This window comes from Callorhinus ursinus, unplaced genomic scaffold, assembly GCF_003265705.2.
Source record: "Callorhinus ursinus isolate GAN/ISIS: 27379988/994484 unplaced genomic scaffold, GSC_fseal_2.0 scaffold3, whole genome shotgun sequence".
NCBI classification, from domain to species: domain Eukaryota; kingdom Metazoa; phylum Chordata; class Mammalia; order Carnivora; family Otariidae; genus Callorhinus; species Callorhinus ursinus.
This window is the reverse complement of record NW_027397065.1, coordinates 68,361,342-68,379,530: the sequence shown is the minus strand read 5'-3', so window position 1 is coordinate 68,379,530 and position 18,189 is coordinate 68,361,342. Positions and strand designations below refer to the sequence as shown.

The 18,189-nt window shown below is 39.6% G+C and overlaps 1 protein-coding gene across 6 annotated transcripts in view; it reads right to left on the bottom strand.

The window, feature by feature from the left end:
* Positions 1 to 18,189, bottom strand: part of DROSHA (drosha ribonuclease III) — a 119,847-nt gene that overhangs the window by 98,346 nt on the left and 3,312 nt on the right. For 4 of the 6 annotated variants that reach the window (XM_025867440.2, XM_025867442.2, XM_025867443.2 and 1 more), the window contains exons 4-9: positions 16,498 to 17,331; positions 12,449 to 12,541; positions 6,887 to 6,997; positions 6,423 to 6,654; positions 3,420 to 3,561; positions 1,455 to 1,609 (exon numbers count right to left, since the gene is read on the bottom strand). In XM_025867440.2, the coding sequence (XP_025723225.1) occupies positions 1,455 to 1,609; positions 3,420 to 3,561; positions 6,423 to 6,654; positions 6,887 to 6,997; positions 12,449 to 12,541; positions 16,498 to 17,331 (1,567 nt within the window). The remainder of the gene's footprint in view (positions 1 to 1,454; positions 1,610 to 3,419; positions 3,562 to 6,422; positions 6,655 to 6,886; positions 6,998 to 12,448; positions 12,542 to 16,497; positions 17,332 to 18,189) is intronic. The other 2 variants (XM_025867445.2, XM_025867444.2) reach the window with 2 other exon arrangements.

The following is an 18,189-nucleotide window of genomic DNA, read 5'->3' as shown; positions in this document are numbered from 1 at the left end:
GGAAGGAAGGAAGGAAGGAAGGAAGGAAGGAAGGAAGGAAGGAAGGAAGGGAAAGAACACATAGAAACCAAGGAATAGGCTTCTTGATAGAGCAACAGAGTGTTAAGAAGACCACATATGGGGAAAAGGGTGCGACAACTAATGGACACAGGATTTCTTTTAGGGGAAACAAAAATGCTCTAAAATTAAATTGTGATGATGGTTGTTAAATCTTGTGACTACACTAAAAAACAAAATTGAATTGTGCACTCTAAGTGTGTAAATTGCATAGTATGTGAATTATAACTCACTAAAGCTGTTTAAAGAGATCATATGCACGGTTAATAACATAAAGTAAGTTCAAAATGCTTCACATTTTTAAAAATTTCTGCTCAGGGCGCCTGGGTGGCTCAGTCGTTAAGGATCTGCCTTCGGCTCAGGTCGTGGTCCCAGGGTCCTGGGATCGAGCCCTGCATCGGGCTCCCTGCTCCACGGGAAGCCTGCTTCTCCCTCTCCCACTCCCCCTGCTTGTGTTCCCTCTCTCACTGTGTCTCTCTGTCAAATAAATAAATAAAATCTATTTAAAATAAATAAATAAATAAATAAAATAAACATTTCTGCTCAATTCCAAGAGAGCAAAAAGTACCACAAAATACGTTTCTGTCAGGCATTCCACCTATATTAATTCTAAAGAAAGAAACCATTCAGATAGCTGTCATCTACCAAGAACCAGAAGAACATTCAAATTAATATAGAATGGTATGCATTTATTTATAAAGTCTGCATTTTACATTATCTTTTGATAGGTATATGTTTTATTGTTAATAACTTCGTGTGAATTAAAGATACTATTTTCATATGTATTGTATATTTATAGAATACAAATCTTTTATAAAGATACTATTTGGTATTAAAGTGTTACTTCATAATAAAACAGTTAAGTAAAAATAAAAATGATTATGTCCAGTTATGACATCATTAGCTCAAAAATGCTTAACAAGGAACAGAACTTACAAGGAATTGTGACTATTACCAACTAAGAAATATGAAGTCTTACAGGACTTAAGACATTGTTTACTATATCACTGCAAGATACCTTCCAGATGAATTGCTTTTAAAAAGACCCACAAGTGCTCTCTCCCTCAGCCTGCCATTTGTCTCCTTCCGTTTACTCTAAGTTTAATGAGGCAACACCATTACCCTGCTCCCTAACACAGAATTTACAAACATCGTCAAACATGATTCAGGAGACAGTGGCACTGGTGCTTGATTCAGGAGACAGTGGCACTGGTGCTTATGCTTTGGTGCTGAACTCTGAAGCTGAAGAGAAATAAGCTCCAAGGAATGACACACAACCTGAGAGTAAAATTCATTTTTCATACCAGCCAACATGCATCTTCTGAGCCTGAAGTCATAAATGTGATGTGTGGGTCTGCAACCTTCATAGCAAGAACACAACATAAAAACATGCGCACCTGGCCTGGGTCATTGTACCAAAGTTCATCATGCAGCCGGTCAGGGTGGGCCTTTTTACGTTTGATTTCTGCAATGACATCAAAAACTTCAGAGTCTGAGCTGCTCGAACAGGTGCTGTCCTCATCAGACTCACATTCGGATTCACTGGAACTCTCTAATAGAGGTCGGGGGGTGGGGGGGAAAGAGAAGATGAAGAAATTCCCAATTGTTTATTCTTTCAGCAAACATTTGGGTGCCTACTCCACACCAAGCACTCTGCTAGGCAATACCATGAAAATAATACAGCCCGTGGTGCTAAGTCACAATCTAGTTACGGAAGCAATGAAAACAGAGAGTTTTAGAGAAAGACCTAATGAACAATGCCACAGTAGCAATGTTGGAGTCTCACATTTAAAAAGGTGCAGTAATTCAAAAAAGGGTGGGTCCACCCTGACCCAGAGGGTCCCTGAGATCTCCTGGAAGAGGTGCATGGGATCCAGACATACGGATGGGGCAGAGCTAGGCTGATGAAGGGCTGAGAGGAGAGGGGGCCCTCAGACCAAAGCATGGAGGGAAGAGCACAGGCACTCTGGCTAGAGCAAAGGCCCCATAGAAGAACACCAGGAGGTAAGGGGTTCGGGTGTCATGAACGCCAGACTGAGGGCTCTGATTTCCAGACTGAAGATTTTAGATTTTTTTCTCTCCATAGTAGCAAAAGAAGATTTTAGTCCTTGGAAGTGACTAGGTAAAAACAGACTGAGAATTTTGCAAAGTGATGTAAGCCAGTCACAAAAAGACAAATACTGTGTGATTCTACTTCTAGGAAGTACTAGAGAGCTCAAATTCATAGAAAGAGAAAGAATGGTGGTTGCCAGAGGCTAGTGGAAAGAGGGACTGGGGAGTCGTTTAATGGGTACAGAGTTTCAGTTGAGCAAAATCAAGAGAGTTCTAGAGACTACACAACAATGTAAATGGTCTCAACACTACTGAACTGTATACTTAAAAAATGGTTAAATGGTACATTATATGTTATGTGTACTTTACCACAATTTTAAAAAACAGACTCAGAACTTAGGTTAATCCTACAAGAGATTAACGTAGTATAGCACAGTAATAAAACTCAACCCTTACATAGTTGGATTTTTGAGTGTACTGCATAAGGTAAATGCTATTGTCTTCCTTCTTTTACAGATGAGAAAAGTAAGGCACAGAAAGATTAAATCACTTGTCCAAGGTCACATACCAAGTGGTAGAGCAGGGATTTGAACCCAGGCCAGCTGGTTCCATCAGTGCTTTTGCCCACCATGGACCCTGCCTCTCAGCTGGGAGACATACTGAAGGTGGGCAGATGAGAGCCAGAGAACACGGAAAAGGCACAGTGAAGGCCTCATCTGTGAATGGCTTTCTGTTAGGGGCTAAGACCGCAAAGTGGTAAAAAGCAGTTTCTATCCTCAAAGATCTTAGCATCTACTTGGAACCTCAGAATACACATGAAAAAATAGACCACCATATGAGAAAGTTATGGAAAGTATCCGTGTGAGTTGAAAGAAACCTTCAATCAGAGCTGGCTTAGCGCTGGCGTTTCCTCATCAAAGCAGGAGCTCCCTGGCAGCGGAGAGGGCCACAGGGAATGCCTGCCCGTGAGAGGCATAAGGCACAGGGTTAGGGTTAACACGCTCCTGCTTTTGGCGGGGAGGCTGGACTATGGTCCCTTCTGATTCTCAGACTGGACAATTCTACAAGGGACACAACTGTTAACATGCCCTGCAAATGAGATCTCTTATGTATTCTGCTGAATGTAACTAAGGGAAAGTAAGATCAAAAAAGAGAAAGTTCCACTGTTACGTATTTTGCTGACCATAATTAAGGAAAATAAAATGAAAGAAAGGAAATTTCAATGTGGGACTCTCAAGAACACATCCCCAAAGTTGAGGTTTAAGCAATAACAAGAGCACAGGGTCTTGATCTAGTAACTTCTGACTCACCCAAATCTTCATCTAGCTTCGTCTTGGGAGGCTCCCACGGAGGTCTAGCAGCTTTGGCCTTTTCTTGCCTACTCCCCAGCTCTTCCTCAAATTTGTCATATAAGTCACGCAGCCTACTTGTTCCAACCACAGTAGAATCTCCCTTTGAAAAAGAAAGGATCAATATGAAGAACTACATTAATAGTAGCCATACCAAAGAGACATATGACCTCACAAATAATCAAGGATTTGTAACAGCAAGGTGCCATCTCCTTCAATTTAACAAACATTTAAAAACAAAATTTCCAATGCTGGCCATGGTGTTCTGAATCACATACGACATTTATGGCTAACACAATCCTCAGGAAAATGCGCTTTGCCAACACTGAGAAACGTTAAGAACTGTTCGTCTATGCCCTTTTGATGTGACAAAATAAATCATGACCCCCCCGAACAGGAATTCATGAAAGCTGACACTCTCCCAGGGAACATACACTTCCCCGCTACTAAAAATCACTGCCTTATCTTCCACATTAACCCAATGATCAAAAATCAATATCCTATGGAATGAAGAAATCACAGGAATAAAAGGCATAGCATAGGGAATATAGTCAATGACACTGTGATACCATTGCACGGTGACAGGTGGTAGTAGCTACACTTGTGAGCATAGCATAAGGGAGACATGTTGGTTCAATCACTATGTTGTAGACCTGAAACTAATGTAACGTTGCCAACTATATTCAAATAAAATTTTTTTTTTTAAAAAGGAACATCGCAGTAGCATTTAAAATGCCAAAGACAGGGGCACCTGAGTGGCTCAGTTAAGCATCTGCCTCTTGGTTACAGCTCAGGTCATGATCTCAGGGTCATGAGACTGAGTTGAGCATGGAGTCTGCTCAAGCTTCTCTCTCTCTCCCTTTGCCCCTCCTCCCATTTGCACACTCATTCTCTCTATGATAAACAGAAGCTTTAAGTAAAAAAAGGAAGAAGGAAACATCTTATACATCCCCCCACACACACATATACACCCCATAAATACAGGGACACAGACACACACGCACATACACGTATACTCCACAAACACAGGGTCCTACAACGCATTCCTAGAGGAAATCCTCCACTTTGCCCCACTCTCTCTTCCCAGTTAAAATCACTTTAAATGTCCATACTCTCCAACTTAGTAATTTTCAAAATGTAAGGACCAGACCTATCAGACATAAAAAGCAAATTAAAGCCAATCATAAAATCTGCAGTTATCCCGAAAGAGGTAATTGCTTTTTCAAAGCCTCACCTCATTACTGACATCGGCAAATCTAGGATAGCTGACATTCTTGCCACCTCTCTGCACCAGACAACAGAACACAAATGCAAATGTGGGGCTTCTAGTTTATTAACTTTTCTTCTACACCAGTTTTAATACACCCATAAAAATATAAGAAAAAAAAAACTGCGCCTGTTCAAACTCTTTGAACCTCAATGTCTTCAACTTTGTTATTTTAAAGATAATAATAAACTTTGTTATGGCAGCAATGGAAAATGAAGCCCTGGAGAAGACATATGATGTAGTTCTGGGGAAGGGATGGAAGACAAGATCCACGGGAGCTCTGGGCAAGTTCCTGGAGGATGGCCATACCCAACACTACCCCTGCATCCTATGTCTGGACAGAAGTGTGTAAAGACGATGCCTGGGGTCATCCTGCAACCATGGTGGATGCTCCAGAAGGCAGCAGATGCCAACCTAGAGCCCTGCCATCACTGACCCACTAAATGAACACCAGCCACCATCTCCCTCCAGACAACTTGTTGAGAGAAATAAACCCAGCTTAAGTCACAATTAGTCAAGCATTATTATTCACAGCCATATTCTGAACAGACAGATAATCTTTCCAGGAATGTTTTGAGGATTAAGTAAGGTAATAGGAGAAGCATGGGTGAAGTTACAGCACCATAAAGGTACTAAGCATGTGAACTTTCCCCTTCCTGTATTACATGAACCACGACTTAGAACCCTGCTCTAATTTATCAAGTAAAATATCACAGCACCATGAGATTTCTCAAATTCTTTTTTCCAAAGACAAGAGAATCTACTTTTAAGTTCCCTGTAGATAAGAGCCCAGGCCAAGTACAAGCTAGTTTCCCAAAATTCCAAATAGAATGCTCTTTTATCTAACCCCATCCACTAAAGCTGACATCTCCAGCCTCTTACCTCCCAAACTGGGAGATGATCATTCCTTCACTCATCCATTTAATCAATGAGCCTATGTGTCTACCCTGTGGCAAACAGGTCTAAATTAATGGGATGGAGTCATAACACCTACCAGGAGAAAGAGACTAGAGAGCGACCAAAAATCAAATGGATATAAGAAAAAAAAGGAAAAAGAAGCGAGCATATGAAAGAGGAGGTCATGGAGTCCGACACAGCAATGACAGAGTGGGCTGCCAAGGCCAGGAGCCTCATGCTGAGCAGCACGTGCACTGAATCTCTCAACAGCCCATGAAGGGTGACTATCCCTACCATTCCACAAAACCAGCCAATATGCATAGGAAACTTCCTGTGGTTATCTTTGGTAAGGACAGACTTACAAGAGACGAACTCAAATTCTTCCTTATTTCCCACCTTGGGGGGAAAATACACACACAAACGCACAACCACAAACTGCATAAAGTAGTTACGTGTGAGAACTTATCAAACCACCAGTATCAAGACTAGCAGTGTTATAAAAATGCAGAATGAAGAGATACTTTAATTACTACTGCACTCTTGCCTTTGGTTGTACAAAACAGCTTTGGTCTACAGCACAGGTTCTCAACCGGGGGGGGCGGGGGGCATTTGGCAACATTTGAAGACAGCTTTGGTATCACAAGTGGGGAGGGGTTCTACTCGCATCCTGTGCATACATCCCAGGGATGCTGCTCAACATCTTACAATGCGCAGGGCAGGCTCCACCACAGAATTATCTGACTCCAGATGCCAAAGTTGCCAAAGCTGAGAAACCCTGGTCTACAGCTTCTCAGACCTACCACCTGATCCATGGGGTCACTGGAGTAGTAGTTTTCTGAGTGGGTACAGCGAATCCACACAGGCTTAAGAAGTTCTTCTTCCTCCTCCTCATTTTTGTCAGGCAGTGTCTCCTCCGGCTCTTTTTCCTTTATTGAGGTATAATTCTTCTCTTTGCCAGTGCTCTGGCTGTCACTCCATCTGTCTTTTTCTTCCTCCCAACGAGCTCTCTTTTTCTCCCTACTTGGGGAATGACTTTAAAAGGAGGCAAAGGACGCTAATTATTTAAAATGCTCTTAAGTTGTAAAACGATTCTATTTCACCTGTTTAGTTCACTTTTCACCTAAAATAAAAATGCCATACCAAACCACCATATTTGCTTTTGTTAAACCAGTGATTCCCAAACACTAGTCTGATGGCATCAGAATCACCTGAAGTTAGTTGTTTAAAAATACAAATTCCCAGGCCCTACCCCAGATCTACTTACTGATTCACAGTCTCCGGGGGTGGGGCCCAAGAATCTGTATTTTTAATAATCTCCCCAGGTAATTCTGGTGTGCATCCAGCAGGTTCAGGGATAACCGGCCAACCGTAACTCCTAGAAGAGAAAGATATTTCGGAAATACTTGAAAATCTCCACAATGTCAGCCATGAGAATACTAGTTTTGAATCTTCCACGGCTTGCTTTGCCAAGAAAAAAGAAAGGCTTCACAAAACATGGTTTCAGCTTGGCCAATAAATTGAGCCTAGGACCATAATCCAAGAGTGAACCAGTTATATCCTCCCTAACCACGTCTCTGGAAGCCCACACTTGGGTTACTACTTAGTGAACCACCACTTTGTCAAATTCTGATCCCTGCACAGACTAATATTAACTCAATTAAAAAGGATAAAAACAAGTCAATCTCCTTGAATTCCTGCTTGAAATATGCAAAGGCCCATCCTATGGATGTGTTTAGAGGGAAAAACCTACAGGATAGATTTTAACTTAAGATCCAAAAATTTAAATGCAACCATACAGACCCTGAGAATGCAGCCAGGGAGAGTAACTGCTTTATTAGTATAATGCGGGCATCCTCTGCGGGCATCCTCTGCAGCCACAAGTAGCAAAGTTACTATAATCCAAGAAAGCTTACAACTGGATCAAAGTCATAAATTAACTATTCACATCAACTCTACCACTAACTTCTCATTTTATGACAAGAAGTGTGTGAGGGTGCAGCGGGGAATGGGTGAGTGATTAGAAAGATTACATATACTGACTATTTATTGATATAACTTCTGAATGTTACAATGTATATATTTTGTTACCAGAAGTTACTGTAAAGTAAAATGTATACACATCCACTGTAGAAAGCTAATAAAGCATTAACAAAAAGAAGACAAAACTCATCCATAAAACGACTCCAAGATAACCACTACATTTCACAAATGTGTTAAAACATATAGATATAGGACTAATTATACATAAAAACATACACAGTTTAACAAAAAAAAGGAACTCTATAGACTGCCTTTCTCACTCAAAAGAAAATCAGGAATACCTTTAAATTTCAATACAGCTATACCTGAACCACTTTTATAATAGGCGCATATTATTCTTGTTATATATGTAGCCATAATTTAACAAATCTGATCAGTCATTTAGGTTGTTACCTTTCTTTTTTTTTGCCATCATAAACAATGCTACTGTGAACACACTTGTGTTCTTTGTACACTTGTCAAATTACTCCACACAGAGAATGCATACTTCTTTTTTAAGGCTTCTCTCTAGAGAGAGAAGCTTTAGACTGCAATCAAAACTCTATGTGAGTTCCCATTTCCATACATCTTGCCAACATGATTTTTTAATCTCTGCCATTCTGATGAAAGAAGGTATCTTATTTAACTTGCAATTTTTTATCACTACTGAAACAACGTTTCATGTTCCCTTTCTTTATGAACATCCCAGTCATATGCTATGCCAGTATTGTTAAAATTAGTATAGTCTTTTTTATTCATTGAAAAAGTTTTTTTATTAAGGTAACTGCTCTTCTGTCAAATGGAATGCAACCTCTTTCAGTTTTTTTCCTTTTAATTCTATTGCTATATGTAACTTACACGGCCAAATCCAGAGATTTTTTTTGTTTACGCTGCCTGCCTTAGTGTAATGCTTGGAATCCTTTCCCATCCCAAAGTTAAATAAATATTTTCTATTTCCTTCAGTTACTCCTTAACATAAATTTTTTTTATTCTACCTCTCTGAGATAGAAGACAGAAATCTAATTTGTTTTTCCTCCATATGGCTTGTCGACTGTCCCATCAGTTTCTCCTCTGATTTGAAACAAGTTTATGATGTAAATTTTCATATTACTTGAATGTTGCTCAATATCTGGGACATTTTATACCCACATCAAATTGCTTTAATTATTCTGTGTATTGAATATTTTAATTCTACTAAAGTAAGTATCCCTGCATAATTATTTTTCTTCATTATTTTCACTTCTATTCCAAAGAAGAATCGGAGTCATTATAAAGTTTTAAAACTAGTAGTTCAACTGAAGTTACATTAAAATTATGGATTATTTGAAGAACACTGGTATTTTCACGACCCTGGTGTCCACTTCCACTGTGGGAACATAGCATGCCTCCATTCACTTACATCACCTTGTCTTCAGCTACATTTCTAGTTTTCTTCACACTGATCTATATATTTTTTAAGCTTATTAAGATATTTAATTTTAGTTAAATTTTCAATAATGAACCTACATTTTTTCCCATTACATTTTCTTAGGTGTTTCTGGTATTTAGGTTTCTTAGATGTTTCTGGTATTTAGCAAGTATATTAATTTTGGTATGTTTCTTTTATAATTTCAACTTCAGTGAATTAATTCTCATTGTTTCTTAGCTGATACTCTTGAATTTTCCTGCTAATACCATTAGCTAATAATGGCAACTCTTAGCTTCCACTAGTATGGGGTTGGTTGGTTTGTATGTTTATTTTAGTGCTTAATGCAAGCCTAACACTCTGCTAAGCACTTTACTGACACACATTTAATCCTTAGAAGAATCCTATGAGGCAGATATGAACATCTCCTACAGAGGAAACAGAATTGGAAACTGCATCACTTGCCCAGTATCACAAAGCTATTAAGTGGTAGTTAAATGCTAATACGGTTGTTTGACACAGACATTTTGACATGTACTAAAACCCCACCAAATGTTTATTGCTGAGAAAGAGGCAAAACCATCCTCACACCGCTCCCCTTGAAGCAGGTGTCCTGAATGATGGATGGTCAGGGTTGCCTGTTGTGAATATCAATTAATATTTTTTTTAACACTTTGAGAGGGTCATTTCAAAACAGGAGCAAAACATCTTCCTTAGGTAAGTGTCTCAGGCACTCCAAAATTCAAATTCCAAACTTGAACTTTTCTTCACAATAAGCTATAGTACAAACTGCAAGTTTTCCTCCTTTACAGTATTTACATCTCTGATTTTAATCTTCTCATCCACTGCATTAGTTGGAACTCATAGAATCCAAGTCTCTGCCTTCTTCACAAGCTACCGGTCACTGGAGAAGAAACCACTAGACCAAAGAGATTTCCAGCACTAAACATTAAAAATCACCAACCATAAATGGGGTCCTCAATGGTTTCTATCAACATAGTATCTAGCTTTTTTTCCTGTCCTTAGCTCCTCCTCCATCGGCCCTTACTCTCTGAACAAACTCTTCCTTGTTAATATCTAATCCATGGCATTTGGTATTTCCAGCTGGGATCTCTTTTCTGAACTTTACACCTGTGTACCCAATTAACTACCACACAATTCCACTTGGTTGTCTTACAGATTCACAAACTCCACAAGCTCAAACTGTACTCATCTTACATCTTTCTTAATGCTCCCCACCCCCCATGGGGAGCACCATCTCAGGTGCTGGCTGCTGACTCTCCTTCCCTCACCATCAGTTATCCTACTGACTCTATCTCATAAATACCTCTCAGTTACCTCTACCATTCCCCATTACCACTGTCACTGCACTGGTCTAGGCATAAGCACTTGTACGGATTACTACAAAAGCTGTCTAAACTCATTTCCCAATGTCCACGCTTGACCCTCTCAGAGCACTCGTCTACACTGCAACCTTCACACACGCTCTTTTCTCTCCTACCATCCCCTTCCCTAACGCATCCCTATACACACTTCAAGTATCAACTGTAAAAAACATAAAATGTCAATTTTTCTATGACTACCCGAGACTGAGCTCTTGCTGTTGTGTTCCCAGGGCAACGTATAATTGCTCTATCAAAAGCACTTCTCATGGCACTTAACTTTCTCATTCCTGTAAAGTGGGGACTCCTGTGAATGACTGTATCACTCACACCAATGTTTGCAATGTGTTTTGTTCACTTCTTGTCAGGTGACAGTGACAGGCAACAGAGCCGCCATCTTTTTCCTAACTTGTATGGGAAGGCCTGAAAGGTTTCAACACTAAATTTGGCTCTTCTGAGATGGTGTCAGTCATGCTCATCACGAGATGATATTCTCCATCATGTTAAAGAAGTCTGCTTATATACCTAGTTTACCAAACCTTCTATGTACAAAAGGATGCTGGTTCTATTTTAAATACCTAATAAACAGGAACTGAGATAGCTCTACAGATTTTGACACAAAGAATTACTTATAGATTTTCTAATACTAACCTATTTATGCATGCAATCTTGAACTAAACTGTTATTTTAACATGCTACTGAAAACAACTAATATACTAATCAGTATTTTCATATCCATATTCATAAGAGAGATTGTTTTGTAGTTTTCTTTCCATTAGGTTAGGTTTTGCCATGTCGGTTTTCTGGGCATCACAGCATGAGCTGAGCTCTCTTTCCATCTTCACCAATGTTCTAGAACAGTTTAAAGCTTTTTTGGAGGTGGTACAAATCCAACTGTTTCCCTTTTTTGTCCATAGTTACTGGCCTATTAAAATTTTCTGCTTATGTGATTTGTAATTTTTGCTTTCATGGAAATCAACCCATCACATCCAAGTTTTTAAATTTTGTAAATATGGTATCTGTACTTATACCAACATATTAGAATTTTTAAATATCCTTCACTCTTATGATACATTCTTTCTTATACCTGATGGAATATGTTTTTCTTTTCCTGATTTGCCACTTTTTAAATCATATGACCTTTCAAAGAAGTCTTGCATTTACTTCCAAATATTGTTACAGTGCTATAGTTCTGTTTGCTATTTCATTAATTTCTTTTATCTTTAAATCCCTTTTTCTGCTTTTCTTATACTCTACCAATATTAGAGCCAAGTAATCAGATGATAATTATATAAACATATTTATATATAATATATAATTCTACATATAAAATGTATACATACAGTTACCATTTATTTGACACTAACTTTGGATCCAGCTCTAAGTGTTTTTACATCTATTCTCTCAATGACTGCTCGTCACTCAATAAAGCAAGTGTAACTGTTCTTATTTTAGACAAAGACACTGAAGCTTAAAAAGGTTAGATAACTCTGCCCAATATCACAACTGGGAGAATAACTGACCCCAAATCTGTCAGATTCCAGAGTGCTGTGATTGATTACCATTATATAAGGCCATAAATTTTACCTTTTGATATAGAACTGGTCACACCCTGTAAGTTCTGGTTTACAACAATCTCAATGTCGTTCTTCTAAATAAAGTGTGACTGCAGTTTTACTTTTTTTTTCTGAAACAAGTAAATTTAAGAGCATAATTATGAATTCCCAAGGTTCTTTTTTTAAGCCTTGAATATTAATGTGTATAGTTTTATAGCAATTGAGGTCAGAAAAACTGGCCTGTATAATTTCTAACTTTTTGGAAATCTATCAAGATTTTCCTTGTGCATCTTCAATACATCTTGAAAGTAAAGGTTTTTAAGTTATTGGCTGTTTTAGCTTTTCACAGGGCATTTTGGATAGACTCTTAGGCTAGTTTGAAGACTTGGTGATTATTATGCATAAGCACAAAACCTGAATTCAAGGAGATCTAGGACTTCTCTCAGTGTCAACTCCTTGCTTACCTTCCAGATCTCTTATACTCTTTTTTGTAGGACCTTTCCAGAGATGGTGATCTTCGGCTGTCCCGGTGCCTGTGTCTCTCCCGTTCCCGCTCTCTTAAAGGAATTAAGACACAGAGCTGTTTTCAACAGAAAGACTCAAAAACACCATCTCTTTTCACTGAATTCATCTTCTAAATAAATGGACCTCACCTACAAATTTTTCAGGCACTATTCTCCATGGGACATTTTTATTCATCATTTATTAAAGGATAAAGGACCTTTTCACTTTAGAGAAGTTAACTAACTTGGACATTTTTTGTTGTTTTCTTCAAAGAAGTCATACTTGATGCTAAGCAGCAAAGGGATTTATGATAATCTCTCCAGATGTTCCAACCAGCCAATCCTCGGTTGTTTCACCTACAGGGAAAACTTTAAAGGATTCTACTACCTAGTGATTTCTAGAAAACTCCCAATTTCATCCATCAAATAAATGTAAATTAAAGCTTTTATTGTGAAAATTAAGATAAGATTCTATAATTAAAGAGTTCTAAACTCTTACAGGTTAGAGGCCTGAGTGGTAGTTCTAGGTATCGCTGACTGCCATGAGATTGTAAGTCACTTTACCTTGAAATGCTGTTTTCATCTGGAAACAACTCTAAATGGAGACATTGGGTTTATGCAACGTAAAATAGAATGAGGGATTTTAAAACCTTTCAATGTAAAATGGGAATTTAATAATGATAATAATAATAACTTCTGAGTCTATTTAATAAGTACAGTGAAGATCTGGAACAAAACTTGGAACTCTAGTGTGTTTAAATCAGAACTAAATCTAAGGGAAATAACCATCCAATCTTAGAACAGAAAAAAAAAAAATGTTTTATTAGCCTGAGTCCAGCTAGAAGACCATAAAAATGTATGAATTCAAAAACATCCCCCAACCAATAGCCAAACAGGAGAAATGTAAATATACTGAAAATCAAAACTTACAAAAATGATCAAGAAATGTGACTGTTTAGATATTAAAACAGAAATTGTTTTTTCACTTAAAGATCACCCCTCCTCAGGAAAGATTCCTTTTAACATATGTATAAGCCTCAGGTATACACCAGCGGTCCAAAATAAAGTAGCCAGAGCTTGGGATTCTACATTCTTTATTTGATACACTTCTAAAATTAGTTTACTGGGGCCCCTGGCTGGCTCAGTCGGTAGAACATGCAACTCCTGCTCTCGGGGTTGTGAGTTTGAGCCCCACATTGGGTGTAGAGATTCCTTTAAAAAAATTAATAACTGAAATTACAGCTTACTTTTAAGTAGTAAAATCCCAAATAGTGAGTGGTACCACATGACAGATAAAATGTAACGTGTAAGAGCGTGGCGGCTGAAAAGAATAATCGCCTGTATTTGCTAATAAAAACTCTACTGAAAGGACATCCCTAATTTTTTGTTTGTATTTTAACATGTGGGCAATAGAATTTTGCATCTGAGAATGATACTTCTGATGATGACTGCTACCTCGGAGTGGGTATGAATTGAAAAGGCCAATCTGGATATAAAGCACATTAGTAACATTTTTTAATGAACCCATTTAAAGCAAGAAGAACAATGTTTGCGTTGTTTTTCCAAAGACTCTTCGGTGTCTGCAAGCATTAAAATATTCCTTAGTACATAATACTAGCTCTGTGATGGCTACACATTGTACTCACCAGGACAGCTATGGGGATTATTGTGCTTTAGCACCATTCAGTGCACTGTCCCCACCAGACTGCAGAAGAGCATGCTCAGTGCACTGCATGAGATTGTTTCTTTTCCCATTCCCCAGACTAACCTTGATCTTTCCTGATAACAAATACACATATCCACTTCTTCAAAAACTTCCTCTAGAAATAGTTTGTCCTAAAACATCTGGTAATCAGTATTCAACCATATTCTAGAGGAGAAAAAGAAGAAGATGGGATCTGAAAAAGGATAGATTGACGTACCCTAAGAAGGAGAGGAGAAGTAGCCAGAGGACAGACTATAGAATTTGCATAAACTTAACACAATCTAATGCACAAATTTGTGAAGTTTTGGTTTTCCAATTTACTTCTAGAAATCATGCTAGGACATCATGTGCCCGATTTCTATTTCACAGAGACATTCCATATAAGACAGATGACTGACACTCTACCTAAGACCTCAAAGGGGGCCTACTATCATGTGGCCATGACACTAAGGCAGCTCCAGGGCAAACACCCCAAGTGCATTACAAGACGACTCCAAAAGAAATAAAGGCATGTAGAAAGATGAGCTAACTGCATAAGCAGGTCTTTACTATGTAAAGGAGTTGTGGTTTAGGATAATGCTGATTAATGGCACCTGATTTCACTTACCAGTAGAGAGCCTCACTTGACAGGACATGAGGTTCTTTAAAGAAACACATAGCTCCAAGTTTAAGCCTGATGCAAGAATTTAGGATTTTTATAGCAGAGTCCTAAAAACTTAACTACATCACCCCAAAATGGAAAAAAAAATGCCCATCTAGAAAGCTGAGTTCGCAGCAAAGTGTTTCCCTAGAAACAGGATTATTAACAATCATTTCAAAGTCTAAAGAAAACTATTAACACTTTCCAGTTTAGACTTTCACCATAAAGTTATCAAATACACTATCATAGGCCTCTGCCAATTAGTCCCTCAGAGAATAATTAAGGACAAAATTGACCAAAAACAGTAATTCACACTGAAAAGATTTTTTAGAGTCTATCAACTCTCAAACAGCTCTGACCCACCAGAAATCAGTCATTTCTGCAGGAAGCAAGTTCCCTTCTACCTTCCACTGGGCATCACGTAGAGGAAACAACACATTTTCCTTCCAAACCTTCCAAGCACTAATCACTCTCTTCAGGACTGAGAATGACCACCACCATTAACTGGCAAAATGTTCAGTCATGAACATGAAAACCAACAGCCATGTGAAAAATGTGGAAACCAAGAAGTGAACTGAATCCACAGGAGCCAAGATCAGCTCTCCACAAATGCACATAGTGAAGTGACCTGGTTTGGGGTGCTCAAACCCTTTTAGCACAAAAGTTCCATAGGACAATGAAGGTAAACACACCACAGGGGACAGAAAGAGAAGCACCACTACTAGCTCAACAAATGGAAAGCTTCAACAATATGAAGAGTTCACTGAAGGTACAAATTATTTGGTACAACTGTTATCTACATAGTTTTATTTTTCCATCTAAACCACTGGTTCTTAGACTTTTGGAGAAAAGTCTTGAGATTCTGCTGTAAGGTACCAATTTACTTACAGAAAAACATGCATACACGTAAAATTCTGCATATAACTTCAGAGCATTTCTATAAACCCATCTATGAGTCCCAGTTTAGAAATGCCTGCTAGAAACCTTACTTTCTTATATGTATCTGGTACAAGTATTTGGTCTCTTGAAAAAAAACAAATGTAATCTGTAATGAAGCAGTATTTTTCAAACACGACTTTCTTCAGTATGAATATATTTCAATGCAACAAAATCAAGTTAAAAACTATTTTGAAAACTCTGATGATGTGTAACCAATGTTATTGCACTTTACAAGGAAACAGAGCAAGAAGGCAACTATGTACAATAAACTTCCACTTATCCTAAAAACCAGAAAGCAAATTCTGCTTAACTAGTTCAATTCCTAATTGATAGCATACACAGATCAATTCCAAGAGAACTCTGGTGCTTTAACCTGATACGGTGATCACACTGAACAAAAGTAAATACGATAATGCAAAAAACACACGAAAAAGCAGTATGTGAACTTTCATTAGAGCACCATTAAAATGTCAGCTGTATTATGCAATGAGCTTACACTCATTGCAATGAATCTACATTGATAATTTTGAAATGCTTTTCAAAAGTGGCTTTTCTGACATTAACTACTTGTCAGTTGTCTCTTCCTCTTCAAAACAGTCCCAAACATGCTTTCTTTCCTTTGTAAGTCAAAATGCACTGCGGGACCGCTTTGGTTTGGTTTTCTGAGAAACCCAATGGCCCGTGTCTGGACCTCTGCAGTTCATTAAAAACACGCATGTGCTTTACCTGCTGCGCTCATAGCTCCGGTGACGGGAGGGCGTTCTCCCTCGGTCGTAATCTGATCTGTAGCGGCTGTCTTGTCTTCTCCTGTCAGGACTTCGGCCTCGTTCCCGCCGATCCAGGGACCGATGCCTCTCGCCTCGCCCATGACTGTGCTCCCGGTGCCTGTGATCCTCGTAGTGCTTGAGCCTTTCCGGGGATCTTCTCTCGCTGGGAGCCTTGGGGAGTGGGTATGGAGGGAGGTGCCTAAAATGAGGACTACTGCTGTTATTAGCACTGGGTGGGAAAGAACTGGGGTTGTTCTGGAAGCTATTAAAATTGGGAGGTGGGAAATTATGGTGTGAGTATCCTGGAGGGTACTGATAATTGACCTGCTGTGGCATGACAGGAGGGGGTGGAGGGTGGGGCATGGAAGGAGGGGGCATCATGAAGGGGAAAGTGCCTTGTCCAGGAGGTGCTCCAGGGACTGGGGGGTTATTAGGACAAGGCATCGGAGGCGGCATAGGAGGAAAACAAGGAGGCACGGGGAAGGGGGGCCTCATCTGATGGTTGGGGAAGGGGGGCCGTATAGGGCAGGGGGGAAGAGGGCCTTGGGCTGATGGAGGCATGGGAGGAGGGAAGGGAACAAAGTCTGGTCGTGGAGGCAGAAAATTGGGGGCTGGAGAGTTCGAGAATGTGGTGGAAGGGGCACTTGGAGGTTCGTATTGATATTGCACAGGAGGCTGCTGAGGGTGAAGTAGTCTCAGATTTTGGGGCCTGAAGGCTGGGGCTGAGGGTCTGGCTCCATGTCCTCCCCTCCCTCGGGGACACCCTCGCCCTGGGTGGAACGACATTCTATGACTTTGCAGGAGGAAAGAAAAAGAGAAAAAGAAAAAAGAACCAAAAACTCACCATAAACAGGGTTTCGCAAACACCTTACCATCTTTAAGAGCAACTGACAGACCCCTTCAGCCACTGGATTATTCTGATGTTGATGTTGCTGTTCTCTGTAATACCTCAAACTCCTCATGGCCAATAAACTCCTCTTCCTCTCAGTCCCTGGCTTCTGTCACTCCTTAAAGCTGCTCCTCCTCCAGAATGAACTCAACATCCCACTGTTTAATCATTTGCTGTTGTCCGTGCTCAGGCTCCCCAAAAATCTGAACCTTGCCACGTCATCCTACCCACACACCCCACATTCTCTACATATGCACCAGCATCTTCCTGTCTTCACCTTCCTCCACACTCAGCAGAAGATTCCAGAAATGCAACATAACAGGTCCTAAAAGGAATTAATAACCCTCCCCTCCAAGACAATACCACTGGCTCCTCTTTTCATGTTTCCTATCTCGATAGATAATAGCATTTATTGGTCTTCAAGTCATACACCAGGGAATTATCTGGTAACTTTCCCTCCCTTATCCCCTTTAGCCACAAATTTATTTTAAATTCCCATCACTTCTGCGTCATATAAATATTTCCTGAGTTCATCCACTTCACACCAGCATTTCCTCCCTGGCTACAATAATAACACCCTTGCTGGCCTTTCTACAATCACTATTACCACCCACCAGGCCTCTGTCAGGTTCCCTCTCTCACGCTCTGTGCTGCTTCTTGGCGGGGGTCCTATGGTAATCACAATTCACCAACTAATTACCTCCTTCCAACTTTCACGTTTGGCTGCACCTCAGAAATATAAACTCCATCAGGACAGGGCTC